This window comes from Capsicum annuum, chromosome 9 (genome assembly GCF_002878395.1).
Source record: "Capsicum annuum cultivar UCD-10X-F1 chromosome 9, UCD10Xv1.1, whole genome shotgun sequence".
Lineage (NCBI taxonomy): Eukaryota > Viridiplantae > Streptophyta > Magnoliopsida > Solanales > Solanaceae > Capsicum > Capsicum annuum.
The window spans coordinates 58,819,414-58,838,820 of NC_061119.1; the positions used below are offsets into that span (position 1 = coordinate 58,819,414).

Below are 19,407 nucleotides of genomic sequence, written 5' to 3' on the forward strand. Positions count from 1 at the left end.
TATTTTCCAATGGATGTGGAAAGTTGAGTTCTTGTCTACGGAGAGTTTCACGAAATATACGATTGTCATGAGCCGATCCTTCTCATCCAGCCAATGCAAATGTAAAACACATGTTGAAATCTACAACGGCAAGAATATTTTGAGTCGGATAACCTTTACGACCAATATACGGAATTTCTTGTCCTTGCGGCAATCTAGCTTTAACATGTGTGCCATCAAGTTCCCCAATGCAATCCTACAAGTATATACATATATAAATTTAACTTAAAAAAATAATCAAGTGAAATTAAATATTAAGTATTATATAGTATATATTTGGAGAAAGTTTAACTTACTTTAAAGAAGGGTAAATATCTCTCGTTACATGGATTGTGAGCTCCTACACCATCATTATAATTTAAATGTGGTCTAATGATATCTCTTGCAAGTTTAGAAATAGCATTTAAAACACTATGAAAGTGTCTATGAACCGTCTCTCCAGAATGTTGAAAGATTTCTTGTATCATTCGATTTCCCCCTCTATGTGCACAAATCATCAAAATATGCCTAACATTTCATGTGTAGAAATTCCACGAGTGGCTTTAATCCCATACTTTTCGGTTAAGTCATCGGATAAATCAATAAACACGGCTTTCTTCAATCGAAAATTTTCATAACAATGTGTTTCATTTCCTCGTAATATCTCTTGAATAAATATATGTCCAGAGCACTTTGATGTACGACAAGGTTTCTTACATAAGTACTTTTCACAATACGTCAAAATATGTTTACCTGCTAGTTGACACAAAGTCATCCACTCCTCGTCTTGCTCTCGGCGAAATTTTTTTAATTCTTCATTTTCATCATCATCAAATACGTCACTTAGGTCAGGAGATATGCTAATATCCAAACTCTCCATTTAACTAAAAAGCAAAAAACGCTCATATCAGTAGAGTAATGGAGTATAAGAATCCCATAATCCTCATATTAGTAAAGTATGATATATCAACATATTTTAATTTATAAATGCAATATGAATCTATGTAATTTCATAGCTCACTGGATACTCGTCATCTAGTAAGTGAAAAATAATAGAACATACATATGTATAAAATACACACACATACAACAATACAAATAAAGTCAACTTAATTTTAAAAAGGTTGATAATCATACAACCAAAGCTTTTTACGTTAACGTGTACAACCATAATAACAAACATCAAACAACAAAAGACTAAAATCAACCAAATACATCCTTCACTCTTTCTTCTTAAGGAGGTATAACTAATAGTTATATGCCAACCAAGACTTCCAAGCATCATCACTAGTCATCATAAGAAATATTTGACGGATGTCTTTCCTTAGAAATAAATTCACTGTATAGTTGTAGATTTCAGACGGGATTTTAATTTCGGCACAACTTGCCAAAAAGTCCATACACTTGTCAATGGTGGGATCCTCTATCGCATGAGATGTAGCAGTACTTTTGCTTGACAGTAACTCAACTATAGAGTGTAGTTCCTCTCTAGCAGATTTTGTCTTACTCTTTTTTACTCGACTGCTAGATCCTATATCATCAGTTGAAAGTTGTCTTTTTAATGATGATTTGGGAAACATAGGAGAATTCATTTCATGTGCATCATCACTTTCATCACTTCCTTCATCATTGAGATTAACGAAGTGTTCTTGGTCAAAATCATCAAAATCATTTATTTTTTCTTTGTTCAACTCTACTTCAATTTCAAAAAAATGTTCTTGATTGGCGGAGCGTGCTCTTTTCCCCATAGCAATAATATTCAAAAATAATACATCATAGCGATAACGTATAAGAGAAAGATCCATATTCCTAAACCTCCTATATCAATGATCCATCTGGAAAAAAAAACTAGTTAAGTAAATTAAATAATGAGACAAATAACAAAGAAATAAAGAATAATGCAAGAGACGCACCTTAATATTTTGGTTCCACCAATCGTCATCTGCAATAATTGTATTTTTTGTTGCATCCCAACCTAAACCTGTATTCTCTCTCATCAACTGGTTAAAAAAAGCCCAGTCTTGTTTCATGTTATCCCACTTATTTTTCAACTGTGTTTTAGTATATTTTCTTTCCGTCCTATTATAGAATGCATCACCCAAATTTTTCCATCCATCTTTATTCAAATGAGTGTTCGGTTTATTTCCTTTTCTAATTTCTCTTTCACACACCTCAATAAAAGTAATATGAGCATCATAGTCCCACTTAGCGTTACTTCGTACCAAATTAGCATTCGACATGTTGGAATATAAATGATCTGAAGATGGAATATAAATATCAATTGCCACACCAGTTTTGTCATGTATGCTATTACAAACTTGTACAAAAGAGAAGGCAGGAATAGCAATGCAGAAAGAGAAGGCAGAAATAGCTGAATAAGGGAATAAAAAATCCAAACAGACCAAAAACATGGTTTCTTTGGCAGAAAAGAAAATTTTCCGCAGCATGTGTCTCTAAACAGAGTCTCTCAAAATTAAAAAAAAATTCCTCCATTGACTTTTAACATTGTAACTTACTTTAATTTTTAGATTAAGATATATCTCACCTTATTATTTGCCTATTCTATTAAGAATATGCTAGTATTGTCAGTATTATTATCATCACAAGATATGTTAGCATCTTAATTAGGTACTACTATCATCATAATTGTTCTATAACTGTACCGTACAATGATCATCGATCTAAAAGTAGGAATTTGCTCACATAGCACATATGTTGTTTAAGAACATATATAAATTTATATTTTTTTAACCCGTATAATAAAAGATGATTCAATAATGTAATTTAAAAATAATGGTGTATATTAAACTCACTTATCTTCAACTCAAATCAAATCCTTAAACACACAATTGGGGTTTCTAAATCATCGCTGGAGATTAATTTGTGTAAACTCGGGCTTGCATCTCTAGTTGAACAACACTTCTTTCAAAAATCCAAAAATTACAGATTTATCTATGAATAAAAGGAGATGAAAAATCAAAAATAAAGAAAAATACGTAAAGATTGAGACAACTTATCACGGAATCTCAAAGGAAATACAACAACTTGAGAGAAAATCTAGAACAAAGTATGTGCTGTTGAGAGGAGCGGTGTAGGTTTTTTGTCAGAGAAATGAAAGTGTGGAAATAGAAATGTGCTGAAGGTAGAAAAAGAGAATTAGGGCAAGGGTAAAATTGAAATAACATATAATTGCAAGGGATAGGATGGTAATTTTGTAAGTCAACTTAAACTTGTGAAAAAATAAGCACCTGTGAGGCTGCTTATTGATTTTGGCTTTAAAAAAAACAAAATCAACTTATTTTAAGTAACTTAAAATTTTGCCAAACACCAATATAAGCAAAAAAGTGCTTATAAGTTGTTTTGACCAACTTATAAGCACTCCCAAACGCCCTAAAGAACTAATTTAATACTATAAATTTGTGCAAAAAATACAACAAAACGTGCAAAATTTACGTAGAAAAATACGAAAATGAATTACATGAAAAAAGTTAGAAAAGAATCATGATTAACATACGAGTATACATCAACGACAAATTGTCTATCAAGAGTTATCTGATAGTAATGTAAGTGACAAATTGTCTATCATTAATTATTAATCATAGTATTAGTGACAAATTATCTATTATGAGTTATGTGTTAGTAGCGTCAGTGACAATTGTCTTATCACGAGTTGTATGATAGCGGTGTCAATGATATTTGCCTACACAAGTTATGTGATAGTTGCATTGGCTATCACGAATTATGTGATAGTCGTATCAATGACAGATTTCTATTTCAAATTATGTGATAGTAGTGTTAGTGACAGATTGATTATCATGAATCATGTGATAGTAGTGTCAGTTGTCTATCACAAGTTATGTAATAGTAGTGCAAGTGATAGAGCGGCTATCACGATTTATGTGATAGTAGTGTCAATGACAGTTGTTTATCACAAGTTATGTGATAGTGGTATCAGCAACAGATTGGCTATCACGAGTATATGATAGTAGTGTCAGCGATAAATTGGCTATCACGAGTACGTCATAGTAGTGTCAGTGATTGTTATCTATCACGAGTTGTGTGATGTTACAAGTTATTCGATAGTAGTGTCAGTAATATGTTAACTATCAGGAGTTATGTGATAGTAGTGTCAGGGACGAGTTAGCTATCATTAGTTATGTAATAGTAGTGTAAGTTATCACGAGTTATGTGATAGTGGTGTCAGTGATAGATTGGCTATCACGAGTTATGCGATAGTAGTGTCAGTGATAGTTGTCTATCACGAGTTATGTAATAATAGTGTCGGTGACAGTTGTCTATCACAAGTTATGTGATAATTGTGTCAGTAATTGGTTAGCTATCACAAGTTAAGTGACAGTAATGTCAGTGACAGATTCGCTATTTATGTGGTAGTAAACTCGTCAGTTATTGAGAACAAAGTGATATTTGACATACTGAATAAAAAATATACAAAAAAAAGTTTATCATCAAATAAGTTATCACAAGTCTTGTGATAATAAATGTGCCGTTAGTGAAAGTCAGGATAATATTGATATATGAGATATATAATCATGACCAATGTGATAACGGTATGTCGTTTAATGAGGATAGTAATATATGTGGAAAAAAAAATATTCACACGAGAAAAATCAACCACAATATAATAGGTTACTAAAAAATAATAATGTTCATTAAATATTTTTTTAGTCAAATGCATTCCACATATGAACTAATTCAATCCTCAAAAAACCATACAAAAACACATGCATGAGGAGTACAAAAATATATTTTAAAGAGAAACTATAAATTTGTACAAAAAAAATAACAAAACGTGCAAAATTTGTGTCAAAAAATACGAAAATGAATTACATGAAAAAAGTTAAGAGAAGAATCACGCTAAACTTATGAGTGTACAGATTGTCTATCACAAGTTATCTGATAGTATCACTAATCATGTAATCATAGTGTTAGTGAAAAATTGTCTATGACGAGTTAACAACTGTAGTTATATGATAGTGGTGTCGAAGATAGCTGTCTATAACAAGTTATGTGATAGTTGTATCAGTGAAAGATTGGTTATCACGAATTATGTGATAGTAGTATTGATAATAGCTATCTATCACAAATTATGTGATAGTAATGTCAGGGACAGGTTGACTATCATGAATTATGTGATAGTAGTATCAATGACAGTTGCCTATCACGAGTTATGTGACAATAGTGTCAGCGACAAATTTGCTTCCACGAGTTATGTAAGTGACAGTTATGTGATAGGTTTAGTGACAGTTTGGCCATCACGAATTATGTGATAGTAGTGTCGATGACAGTTGTGTATTACAAGTTATGTGACAGTAGTGTGGTGACAGATTAGCTATATCACGGGTTATATAATAGTTGTGTCAATTTCTCTTTTACGAGAGGTGCAATAACATGATTATTGCATGGATAACCAACTCCCTCGCTCATGACTTGGCATCTAGTGTCATGTGTTTTGACACTGCTAAAGATATCTGGAAGGACATCAATGAACGTTTTGGTCAATCTAATGGGACCAAATACATACAGATCCAAAAGGAGATCAACTCCATTGTTCAGGGCTCTTTAAGTATTGCTTCCTATTTTACACATATGCATAGTTTATGGGATGAATTGCATACATCTTATGTGGGTCCAGTTTGTACTTTTGGATCCTTAGGAAAATTTATAGAACAGCAAAATTTATTTCAATTTCTGAGTGTGACTTAATGATGAGTATTCCATGTGCAGAAGTAACATTCTTATGATGCATTCCCTTCCTTCCCTTAGTAATTCATACTCCATTCTCCAGCATGTTGAGAACCAAAATCAATCTTCTGCTACTTCTCCCTGTTTTTCTGGTGGTTCAGTCTCTTTTAATGTTTCAACATATAACCCATCCTTTGGAAGGGGTTCTTCTAAAAAAGTCCACAATGATACTAGGAGTGGTCTCCATTTCTCTCAAATTTTTTATTTTAAAAGAGGATACCCACCTCCTCCTTCAGGTCCATATCAGTCTAATGCTAAGAGGTTCCCTACCTCCAACCCTTTGACTCCCATCTCTCGCAAGTATTGTAAAAAGTCAGGGCACACTAATGATAAATGCTATAAGCTTCATGGATACCCCTCAGATTTCAAATTTACAAAAGGGGAGAAGGCTCTTGCTTGTGTGCAAAATAATGTTGTTCAAGATGATGCTACAACATCTTCTCTTTCTCTTACTGAGGGTGATTACAAGTTATCCAAAGATCAGTTTCAGCGCTATCTGCATCTTTAGCAGCTATATCATGGTACCTCTATGCCTGATAGTTCTGCAGCTTCTGCTTTCACAGATTCTGATTTTGCTCATTTTGTAGGTGTGTTTCATCACCCTGTTGTTACTTCTACTGCATTCCATACATGTGCAATTTCTTGACTTGGAACAAACCCTTGGATATTTGATTCTGGGGCTACTAATCATATGACTCCCCACAAATATCTTTTTTTTAATCTAATCCCACTCACCACTCCTCCTCTCATTTCCCTACCAAATGGATACATAGTTAAGGTCATGTCTACTGGGTCATTACAGATCAAGGCAGACATTATCTTACATGATGTTCTTTTGGTTCTATTTTTCCATTTTAATCTCACATCCATCCATAAACTCCTTACTCAGCTTAACTGTAATGGACTTTTCACTGAGTCAAAATGTGTATTGCATGGCCTTTCTCAGAAAAGGCAATTGGAAATTGGTAAAGCTAAGAATGAGTTATACTACTTCAATGTGGATGTTTCTTTTTCTATTTCTTCTTATAGTTCTTTTCCTACTGGTTTGTCTTATGATAAAGCTCAACTTACACGTCAATTTAGTGCAAGTCGGTCATCGTCAATATATTTACCCAACTTTTAGAGTCGGGGTCGAATCCACAGGGAACAATGTGAGTGGCAATTAAATTAATTTGAGACTATAGCTATAAGTTGAATTCAAACAGATGATATAAAAAGATCAAATGGGGGTTTGTGATGATCAGCAAATAATTGCTGGTCACTTTAGTTTCAGTGTTTGTAAATCAAGAGTTTATGAAATAACCAGAATTATGTTCACTAGGGCTTACGGTACATGACAGATGCTAAAAGTGGTTCAAAATTCTCACGGTGGTTAGGATAACAAGCTATCTTTATCGATGATATGCTCAAATGTCTCTCGACCTATTTAAGCATCTAATTTCCTAATCCTCTCGGACTTAGGAAATCGTTATTCACTGTCCAGATTTTACCTCAGGTTAACCAACCTTTTTACAGCGCTAATTATTAAACAAAGTATTTCCGAGTACCTGTTGATAATTCACTTCCTACTGTATATGGTTTTTTTCTCAAGCAAATCAAAGTAGGTGTGTCTACTATTTGCAACCAACAGACGTTAATTAAAATCTCAGAATTATCAAGAAATCCTAACATCTATTAAATCTTGAGTGTTCAGGACATCATCATAACCTAACCCTAGATCCCATAATTCAGGTTAACAGAGTTTAGCCACTCATGATACAGAGGTTGAAACACATAATTGAATTCATAATTGAGAAGATTAACTTACAGAGATGAATAATAATTAGTGAATCGTAGATTAGATCACAAAGAAAAATCCAAAAATACTGATAATAATATCTTCAAAGTATTTGCTTTTTCAAGCCAAGAAACTCCAGAGAGAAATTATCAAAATACATCTCTTAAAACTTAAGTGCCTAAACAATGGCTTTTATAGTTCAACCTAAATAAGGAAATAAAATTAAAGTTGCAGCTTTTTCTCAGAATAGACGACGACATCCATGACAACTTATCAGGAGTCTGATGGCTTATCACTGATGTCGTCAGCTCCTCTGCACTTTTGGCTTCTGCTGTCTAAGGTTGACGACGACGTTGATGCCTTATCACCAACCTAACGACTTATCACGAACGTCATCACAAAAATGTCTTCAACTACCATTCTCTATTTAAAGATGACGACATTTATGATGGCGTATCACACTTTTGATGTCATATCACCAGATGTCGTCACAGGCTTCATCTCATGCTTAAGTCTGATGACAACTGTGATAGCCTATCACAGGGCTGATGACTTATCACAGATGTCGTCAGCCACACTTCTCTTCAAATTCCTCCAGATTTCAACTTCTTCGCTTTCATTCTTGTTGGTTCTCTATCTCATCAGCTTAAACTATAAAATCAGACACAAACAAATAAAAAACAACAAAAGTTGCTTAAGACTTCGTAATTATTCTTGGTTAAAGGTTTTAAATGTGTTAGGAATGGCTCACACATCAACACCCTCAACTTAAAATAACTGTTTGTCCTCAAGCAACTAAAACACAACACTACGATGCTTAACCAAGAGACACATTGTAACACCCCATATTCAAGTACGTGTATTGGTGTATTCAAGTACGTGTATTGGTCTTATTTATATGGAATTAATTTTTTTATTTTATTTATATCAAAATTTGCCCGTCGATGGTTCCATGCGAAGGTTATTGAATAAGCTTTCCAACGATATAAAGATTTCCAAAAACGGATAGGTTTCGGATATAATCTAGCACGTTCGAAACTATAAAATGGTGGCCGATATATTTGGGAATAGTAAATGTGCAGGAAAATTTCCTGCACACAAACTACTGAGTCCAGCGAATTTTTGGGTCAACTTCGAATGATCATAACTCTCTTAATAAAATGAACTGGGAGATCTGCGACCTATGAAAAGAAATATATTTAAGTCTTCTTTCCAATACAATTGGTTTCATCTAAATCCAACGTCTGAGTAAGGAGTTATACTCGTTTTACTTCAGCCTATCAAAACAGATTTTTAGGGTCAACTTCAAACGACCATAACTCCTTATACAGGACGAAATGGGTGGCCTACTTTATATGAAATGAAATCCCTTTGAATTATCCTTACCAATTTCACCCAAATCCGATATCGGAGCAAAGAGTTATGGTCGATCTACTTTAGCTTATCAAAACAGTCCACCAAAGGACAGATTTGAGATTATTTAAATTTTAAAGGTATTTTGGTCATTTCCTATTATATTATGGACGGGAATATGTGTATATATACATGTATATGAGTTCAAAAACTCATTTTCATCATCAATCATTGAGAAATAACAAACCCTAGCCAAATTTGACCTTTAAATTACTTTTGATTCAACCGTAGAAATTTCAAAGTAATTCGATAACTGCGTTTGTCATCTCGAGAGCTTTGATCAGCACCTATTATTTGTGCAAACAAGATTGCATAATCAAGAGGTGAATTCTAAGGTATGAATATTATTTGCCTTTGTTCTTTTCCATATGTATATGTGTGATAGAGGATTATATATATTGGATGTTATTGAAAGGTGATGAAAATAGGGTTATGGACTATTTTGCATAGTTTGGTTGTATTGAATTGTGGAAGGTGGATATGGTAATTGAGTTATGGAAGGTGGATATGGTGATATACTATTGAATTGATGATTATTTATGTCTATGGCTCAATTTGGTTTAATGGATTGGTTGGAAGGATAAATGAATCCAAACTTGATATTGGAGGATGTTGTATGAATATGCATGACATGTGAATGTAATTGGAGTATAAGAGGGTTAAAGTGACATCCTTTATGGTGTAATTAAGGCTTACTACTTAACCACTAGTTTGGTGAATTCAAATAATTGAATTGTGACGTTTGGTCGGTAATACTAGATTGCTATATATGTTCATTGTAGATAAGTAATCTGAAAAGATGGGAAGTCCATTTGGGACTAGTATTGAAGGTTGACAATCAGGTATGTAAAGCATACTCTATACCATATCTTTGGCATAAAAGTGAACAACTGTTCTATTAAGAAAGTTTCCAAAGTTATTCAGTAACATGTGATCCATAATGGTTTTGTATGATGTCCTACGTTACCAATGAACTTGTTTCCACCCTACAAGATGTCAAGACATTCCAATACTTACTTGTTTTTCAAATCTTACATGTTTATTGCACTAATGAATGTCAGAAGGTATTCGGTTACTCAAACAAGATCCATGTGCTATTAATGACTCCAAAACGTTTCATTGATATACCAATAAGTTCCTACTTCATTGTTATGGCATTGATGACTCCAAAACACTTCATTGATGTGCCAATGAGTTCTTACTTCATTGTTATTGCATTGATGGTTTATTTATATGTCTCTTATTGATGTATCATTGTTTCAAAGTATCAAAAATGCGGTGGCGACCGAAATAACAATCTTAAAGATTAATTGAACTAAGTGATGGAAGTTCTCTCTTATCGGGTGGTATCCCAGGGGCATAAGCCTATCATAGGTCGATCCCTATTTATGTGTTTATGGGTGGTATTCCAGGGGAATAAGCCTATCATGGGTCGATCCCAGTTGATATGTACTGGAGAATCAGTTACTGAGAATGATAAGAAAGCAATTATAAGTACCAACATAAGAGATAAAAACCTCAATATTGTTGAAGATCTTGATTTTGATTTCATTTTTGCCTCAGATATGTCCTCAGCAATAGGTAGTGCAGGTTCATTAATTTGCTTAGCAACAGGCATTGTAGGTTCCTCTTCTTGATCAACCGTTGCTTCAGTAAACGCCTCTTCTAAAGAAGAACCATCAGACTCTTCCAATAAATCTTCAGTTAAAGAACTTTCACTGTCATTTTTGTCTAAAAGGTTCTCAGACAGTAACTTAAATAAGTAGCTGTCATCTAGCTTGGGTTTGTAGAGACAAAACTGAGGCCTTGGAGAAAGGTAATTGGTTTTAGGGTCATATGGAGGTAGAGAGGGATCAATAACTAGTGAGGATATTGCAGGAGAGACCTATGGTTCATCATTGCAAATGTCAGAATCCATTGTTATAGTATCAGAAAGGGATTCAGAATTTAAAGAAGCCTCCAAAAATGTTACCCTTTTTGGGGTTTTGGTAACCGGAGGAAGACCATCAACAGGAACAGTCTCCTTAGGCTCCATAACCTTCTCAGAATTTTGATTATGTTCTTCAGAATTTGCAGAAAAAAACGTAGCTTTACCGTCGGATAAGGTGATTGAAGTCCTTACAAGATCATTTCTTTCCACCAAGATTTTTTTTTCCGGGTATTGAGCAATCTTGGAAGAAGCTGAAATCGTCGGAGATATGAAATTCTTGGAACCCTTTGACGGTAATTTCAGTTTTGCCGCTTTGGATTCATTCTCCTTCTCATCAAAACCCCATGACAAAGAAGAAGAACCCAACTCTCCTTTCCCAGAATTAGACACCATTCTTGTCGAATCTGCAAAAAAATAAGAAAACAACAAAGTAAATCAAGAACTATTGTAACAATTTTTTGACATTTCCAAATCAAGAAAATTGAGTAAAACAACGGGAAAATAGAAATTACCAGCAGGGCTATTAGCAGGAGTAACGGGGTTGAATCCTCTGTGCGTTGCAAGAATCGAAGGCCGTGAAAAAGGGTTGTCGTTGAAGCTTCTTCTGGGTGTAGAATTGTTGCTTTCGGAGGTTCTTGAATGAGGTGGAAAGGATCTTATAGAGAGTGGAGAAGGAGACTTGTTATTAGAAGAAACTGCCATTGATGATAATGTTGTATACCAAGAAAGGTAAGTGGATCGTCTAGGGAGACCAAACAAGGAAATGGAAATAATGCAAATTGAGAGAAAGGAAACTTTAGTAATTGTTGAAGTCGGAGAGAAGATCTTGAAGATCTTTGTAACGGCTAGTTTTGAAATTTTGAAGAATAATAGGCAAATGTTGCAATTTTTTTGACCATTGGAGTGAAAAGGGGATTAAAAGAGGTGACCTTTGAATAATTGCTTCTTTTTTTCGTTAGATAAAGGTGGAATTTTGAATTAAAGATGAATAGTTTGATTCAATGCAGGCTAAAAAAATGGGAAGAAATAGAACGGACAAAATAAGTTATATATGGGGTAAAAAAATATTTACTCAATCATAGCAATTACTAATATATGTAATTGCAATTAATTAGATATCTAAAGTAAATGATACTCTTTTTGCTCAGTGGACTTTTATTTATTGGATGTATTAGCAATAGGTATTCTTTTTTGTTTGTCTAATTTAAAAATCAAGAGATAATTTATCAATAATTCTTAATTTCAGTTTGTTATATTAACTATAATTATTTTTTAAAGTATAAATGCTATTATATTCAATTAATAATATAATAAAATGATCATTTTATTTTTTGTTGTGTTAAGTCAATACTAGATAAATAAAATAGATCGAGAGAATAAGTAATATGTATAGCAGGTTGGTACAAAAATATCATTACGCTATCATATTCATATCATCATGTACTTATTATGTGAACTTTTATCTATTAGACTATTACAAACAACTTATTTAATAAGGTCACAACATCAAGAATTTGAAATTAGAATAGTTGCAGCTCAAACGTGCCTTTACGTCAAGTTCGATGATTTTGCTATTCTTGTTTTGCAATGTTCATCAAAATTCAAGTTCTTTTATTTCATTTTCTTGATTAAGAAATCTCAAAAGTAAATGCTGCGAGGTTCGAAATTCGGTGAATAGTAAGCGAACGTCTTTATCTTTTCTCACTTAAATATTTTTTTTGCACATGCTACTGCTTCATATTCCGCCTACTGCTTCATATTCCGCCTACTGCTTCATATTCTGCCATGTGGTTACATAATGCTACTGCTTCATATTCTGCCATGTGGTTACATATTAAACATTGCGCTCTTATCACTATATCAAAATAATATGACATTCACGATTGTAAATCTTATTTACTAAGAATGATCTATTACATTTATAAGCGGGGTTGGCCCTTCTTAACATTCACAGTCTAATAATAATAATTATGGATATTGTCGATAAATATTCTACCACTAAAAAATAAGCCCAAGCCAAATAATGATAAGACTTCTCTCAATATCAAGTCGTAATATATTTGCCTTCTCATTAGATCTAGTTTATCTTCCTTTATGTATAATCTTGTTTTTCATGATTTCATGTTCTAATTTAATTCAATTCTTCTGTGTTAGATGTCTTCTTTTTTCATATTCTATTCTATTATTGATTTGTGCATAAAAATTAAGATTTTGTGTCTCTTTTATAAACTAAAAAATCTCGAAAGTAAATTTCACGAGGCTCGAAACTTGGTGGATAATAAGCAACAAACGTCTCTATCTTTTCTCACTTAAATACACAATTTTTTATGTGGTACAATTTCATACTCCAACGTGTGTCTAGTTTACCATTGAATATTTCACTCTCATCAATCATCACTAAATAAATATCATGTGACTACGATTGTAAATCATATTTAAGAAAAATAATCTATTACATTTTTTAAGGAATTTTTTTTCCCTTCTTGAAATTCAAGATCTAACAATAATAATCATGAATTCCATCACTAAAATGTAAGCCTGGATGTACTTTTTTACTAATAGAGGTAGTTATCAAAAAAAAAAAAAACTTCAGTTAACATCTAGAGTTATCTAAAAATCTTTTACCAATTATTCTAAAACTGTAAAAATTTAAAATCTCACACTATCTTTAGAAAACCCTTTTCTACTTCTAATATATTTCTATTGTATTGATACTTTTGACACTTTCAAATTCTTTTAGAAAATAATGTCTTAATTCTGTTCACTATTTTTCTTTTAAAATAGAAAAACCTTTTCTACTTCTAAAATAGTTCATTGTAGTGACACTTTTAACATATTTTCAAATCTTTCTCTCTATATATAAAGGAGACATTGTAGGCTGCTGATGTGGCATGCCTTAGTGAAAAGTATTTATCTTTTTCTGATTTTTTTGAATATTTTTCACTATTATTTAATTAAATAGACCATTAAACTAATTAATAAAGGACATTTATCTTTTAATATTTACTTACTATTACCGTTACAACTTTTGATATTCTTTATTTATGAAAGAAAATCATAAAAGTAAATATTGATGGTCATTATTATCATTTCAGACTTTTGATTTCTTTGTCATAAAAACTCATTAATTGATCATTGTAACATAAAAAAAAATTGCAACCATTAAACAAAAAAAAATACACTCATCTCTAACCTCTATAAATTAAAGCCAAAAGTATTTGATTTCAATCACACAATCCTATTAGGATCTACGAAAATATAGAAAACAGAATGCTATGCAAAAGATTCTCTATTATTTTTCGAGAGTCCACTAAACGAATTTATCGGGTCAAGACAAATATGAATACGAGAATGACAAACAGATTCATGATAGAAGGTTTGATGGTACGGTTAGAGACGATAAGTTTGATAGAATAGAACCTATTTTTGATATTGAATTGTATACAATAGAGTTAACAAAAATATTTATGAGAATTCTATTCTCTTTCTCTTCTATTTTTCTAGGGCTACATTATATTTATGAAAATTTTATTCTCGCATTCTCTTTTTCTAGGTCTACTTTATATGGTACTTCCCATGATGAATTTATAAGTTGTATATGGAAGAGGAGAAAATTTTGTATAAAATTTGGAGTAAAAATAGGAATTTTACTTTATATTTATGAGAATTCTATTCTCTTCTTCTCTTTTTCTAGGTCTACTTTATATGATATTTCTATAATATATTTATAAGTTATATATGGGAGAAGAGAAGATTTTGCATCAAAATTTTGGAGTAAAAATGAAAATTTTATATTTTTTGACAAAAAATTAAGACAAATGAAATAATGAAAATGGGCAAAAACATGAAAAAAATAAATTAAAGAATATGAATAAGTTTTACTTTGTATTCATCATTTACGTTCACGTGGTTAAGATTTACGTTCTATTAATAAGTATTCTACATACATTTTTTAAAATTTTATTGCTTTACAATTTATTTTTTTATTCTTGTATTCTTAAATTAGGAAAATCATTTATCTCAAATATTTTAGTTTCGAATTTTTGGAATCATTCTTTATATTAGAATTTAAATTATTGCATAAAAAAACATCTTTTCCTAAAAAATCTTTTATCTTACGTTTTTTAAGGAAATTGTAGTAATCAATGCAGTACCTATTGCTATTAAAAAGGTAATAATCAATAGTAATAATTATTTATAAATAAATATTAAATTATAAAAAATTATGATATTTAATGATATTTATCATATCATGCATTATGCATAGTAGTTACATAAGGTAAGTATCAATAGTAATAATTGTTGGTATTTAAAAGATGAATTTCATTATAAATGAATATTAAAATATAAAAATCATGATATTTTATAAGTGCAAATATTTAAATTAAAATATTTATGTTCTCTTATTATATATTTTTTCCATCTCAAAATAATTGACATGTATAGATTTTGCATAACTTTTAATGAATAATTAAGTAGAAGGATGATTTGATTAATATATATTTTTGTTAATTCTTTAACCCTTATCTATAAAGAAATTTAAAAACTATAAATAGAAGATGAAGTAAAAATAGTAGGTGGCAATTTAAAGAGGTTATTGAGAAGGTAAGGATTGATTGTGAGGAGAATGAAAAAATGAATAATATTTAAAATGAAAAAAGGAAAAATGATATGAGAGAAGATAGAAAACTAAGAAAGGAAACAAAATAAATTTTATAAAGAATGCAGTAAAATGAGATTTTTGGAGATAAGATCCCAAAAGAAGATACAAAAGAATGCAGTAAAATGAGAAGATAAATAAATAAATAAATATATATATATTAAGATACAAAAATGAGAAAAAAAATTGGGATAATTACACAACTTAGCCAATATTGACTCCTAATTACTTTATTGAACCTAGCTTCAATTAATTACAATTCATAACCTTCTCTTGCCTATTAATTTTTTCATAATTACAATTCATAGTCTCTCCCATTATTTTTTTTCTCTATTTTCTATTACTTTTTTTTTCCTTTTTCAGTTTTTTCCTTCTTTTTTTCTTTTCCTTTTTTTCGTTTTCTCTTTCTTTTCTTTTTCCAATTTTTTTGTTTTTTTCTTTTGTATTTTTTTTTATTTTTTTCTCTATTTTCTATTACACTTTTTTTTATATATATTTTTTCTTCTTTTTTTCTTTACCTTTTCTTTTTTCTCATTCTTCTTTCTTTTTTCAATTTTTTATTTTTGGTTTTCTTTTTTTATTTTTTCTCTCCTTCCTTTTTTGTATTTTTTCTTCTTTTTTTTTTCTTTCTTTTCATTTGTGTGAACTAGTAAATATAAATACAAGTGCAAATTATAAAATATAAATAGAGAGACGAATTATAACATATAAATACAAGTGGTAACTATAAAATACAAATACAAATGCGATAATATATAGATACAAGTGTGAACTATATTTGTATTTTTTAATTATTGAAAAGGAATGATTGATTTTCTTTTTATGAATATTTGTTTGTATTTATTTATACAAGATATATTTATTAATACAAATAAATACAATTCAAATTTTATAAAAATATAATATGTATTTGTATTTTTAAAATCGTTGGTTTCATTTATTTGTAATTTTATTTGTATCAAATGATATTTATTTATTTACAAATATGAATAATAATTTTTACATACAAATACAAAACGATCCATTTGTATCAAATGATACATTGCATATTTATATATTTTAGAATCAAGAAGATATAATTAATGCATTTACTTGTTTGTATACAAATACAAATGATAAATTGTACATAATCACGGCTAAATACAATATGTAATCAACTTACAAATACAAAATAATTCTTTAAAAATAAAAAAGACATCGACGAAAATAGAATACAAATATAATCTAAATATACAAACACAATAAAATCACAATACAAATATAATCCAATATAATATACAGTCAAATATAAAATACAAATACAAAACAGTTCTTTAAAATACAAGTGCGAATTTTATAAAATACAAATGATGGTGCGAACTAACAAATACAAATACAAGTGCGAACTATAAAATACAAATATAAACGCAAACTACAAAATACAAATATAAATGCGAACTTTAAAATACAAATACAAATACAATTGTATCAATGAATACAAAAATATAAATGACGGTGTGACTACAAATAGATAAACAATTATGGTGTTTACGTTATCATCAATGACTTGTGCTCGAGTAGTTATATTTTTTAAAAATATCAAAAATATAAAATAGAACAAAAAAATAATAAAGAAAAAAAAAAGAAAGAGAGATAGAAGAGGGAAAAAATATATAAAAAAAATGAAAAAAATAAAAATAAGAAACATTAGAAAAAAGAAGAAGAAAAAACCGAGGAAAACAAAAAAGAGAAGAAATATAAAAAAAAAGAAAAAGAAAAAAAAGGGTAGTGTTTTTGGCAAGACTAAATATGGAGTGTATTTATGTTTTTACGAATACAAACCACTAAGTAAAAGTGAATACAACGGCTGTAAATCGAATACAACAGCTAAATGGTACTGTATTTATATTTTATATGAATACGGACTATTGATAAAATCGAATACAACGGACGTAAATTGAATACAACGGCTATAAATGGTAATTATATAAAATATGGCTATGAAAGGTGAGTTTTCCAGCAAAATATAGCTATTTTTGAAAGATCCCCCAAAAAAATCACCTAAAACTAATTATTTCATAAAATTTAATATTTCTAAATGATGAATATTAGAGGAAATATTTGAATAGTGTAGTGTTATGATATTTTACATTTTCATAAATTTTGTTATGATTTGAATTTGTTGACTTTGTTTTAAAAATTAAGTTTATGAAATATTTCTGACTAAAAATTATACATTTTATTTTAAGTTAATTTGAAGGTATTTTTATAGTTGTAATAATTTATTTTTTGATTATTGAACGTCAAGAATAAAGAGTGATTTCATAACTAACTAATGTGAATTCTTTTATAATTGCGTGAAGTGTAGTCCGATTTACTAGTTCTTTTAGAAAATAATATATCTGAATTTTGTTCTTTGATACTCTATATTAATGCGTACTTTAAAATTCCGAAAATAATAAAAATGATGTTCGAAGGAGTTTATTTTATGTTAGTTTGTATCTTTGATGGAAGCGGTTTTTACATAACTAAATTCTTCTTTACCTTTTAAAAATCTATATCATTTCTAACTTTTCATTTTTACCTGATTCTATTGAATTTTTAATAATCGCAAACTTGACACATATTTATTTTTAATTAGAAATAATACAAGACTCAGACACATATGTATACATATAGCATGTATACTTTTATTATGAAATGAAATAAATCAAATCAATAAGTCAACTGTTACTCATATAAAATATGTATACCATGTATATTTTTTTTAAAAATCAATTAAACCAATAAGTCAACATAGCTTCTTCCTTCACGTAAGCTACGCTCTAATGACCCTCTTATTGTATTGCATTTTCTGATTTTTCGCCCTAGTCCACATTATTTGAATAGTTGAGACCTGATTTTAATTTGTGATTTAAATGTCAACTTTAAATTTGAAACAACTTATCTCATTAGTTCAGTTATCACTACTGATAATCCCAACGATTTAATCAAACAATTGTTAACCAACATAAATTTTTATAACTTGGATCTTAATTACATAAAGTCTCAAAAATTTGCATAATTACTGAAAATCTCGATTTTGAATTTATCGATATACATAATTAATTAGCTCTCAGTATATTTAATGAAGATACCTAATTAGTTGAAATTCTTGTAATTATTTTTAAGAGTGAAAATTTATGTAAATATGATAAGTTAAGGTGTATGCTTACAATTTTTTTTTTTGTTGTTGTTGTTTAAATTAGAAAAAATATTTAGTTAGGTGTTTTAGGGGGGTTAGTTGTGGCCCTTCACACAAGAAAGAAACAGAAGAAAATATAAATATAAATAAACAAAAAGCGTAGAAGCAAAGCACCTGTTTAGCCGTTGGGACCAATCTTCTTCAATTTATCCACAGAAGAGAAAGAGCATTAGCCAAAAATCGGCCATGTCCCTTTTGTTTCGTTCGTTACCAACTATTGCCCTTCGTTCTAAACCTTGTCCTCTCACTTGTCTACCTTTCTACTTTTTCAATTTCCACATTAACAGCCGCCCCACTTCACTTATCATCAACCCTCCTCCTCGTCCTCTTTCTTCTTCTTCTTCTTCTACTTAAGTTGTAGTCACTGACAACAGAATTCCTCTATCTCCTCCTCCTAACACTACTGATGCGCTTCAATGGGTAAGTAGGAATCAATACTGCGGTGAATTGACAGAAAATGATGTGGCTAAACGGGTGGTCGCCCTTCATCGGATTCATGGGGGTCTTACTTTCGTCAACCTCAGAGACCAAACTGTAATTGTTCAGGTGATATTTTGCCCTTCTTTATTGTATAATCCATTATTTTCTGGCCTAGTTGATCGATTGGTAACAACATTTTTTCG

The 19,407-nt window shown here is 30.3% G+C and overlaps 2 protein-coding genes and 1 pseudogene across 5 annotated transcripts in view; 1 reads left to right on the forward strand and 2 right to left on the reverse strand.

Annotated features, from left to right (window-relative positions):
* Positions 1–1,238: 1,238 nt before the first annotated feature.
* LOC107842938 lies at positions 1,239–2,465 on the reverse strand (annotated as a pseudogene).
* Positions 2,466–10,431: 7,966 nt separating this feature from the next.
* Positions 10,432–11,603, reverse strand: LOC107841527. The gene is made up of 4 exons (XM_016685421.1): positions 11,414–11,603; positions 10,944–11,305; positions 10,489–10,856; positions 10,432–10,438 (listed from the first exon to the last, which is right to left on the reverse strand). Exons 1-4 carry the CDS (start codon positions 11,601–11,603, stop codon positions 10,432–10,434), a joined length of 927 nt encoding a protein of 308 aa, XP_016540907.1.
* Positions 11,604–18,846: 7,243 nt separating this feature from the next.
* LOC107879482 (aspartate--tRNA ligase, chloroplastic/mitochondrial) overlaps positions 18,847–19,407 on the forward strand; it is a 32,617-nt gene continuing 32,056 nt past the window's right edge. For 3 of the 4 annotated variants that reach the window (XR_007044837.1, XM_047396802.1, XM_047396803.1), the window contains exon 1: positions 18,864–19,330. The gene's annotated coding sequence lies outside the window, so the exon portion shown is untranslated. Of the gene's footprint in view, positions 19,331–19,407 lie in introns of all 4 variants that reach the window. The other variant, XR_007044836.1, reaches the window with a different exon arrangement.

What these genes read in the sequence shown, in the direction of transcription:
- LOC107841527 (XM_016685421.1), bottom strand. Translation starts at nt 11,603, where the DNA reads ATGGCAGTTTCTTCTAATAACAAGTCTCCTTCTCCACTCTCTATAAGA. An exon ending in TCCTGCTAATAGCCCTGCTG is followed by an intron (nt 11,306 to 11,413) that starts GTAATTTCTATT and finishes ATTTTTTTGCAG; the next exon opens with ATTCGACAAGAATGGTGTCT. An exon ending in TTACCAAAACCCCAAAAAGG is followed by an intron (nt 10,857 to 10,943) that starts GTAACATTTTTG and finishes GATGAACCATAG; the next exon opens with GTCTCTCCTGCAATATCCTC.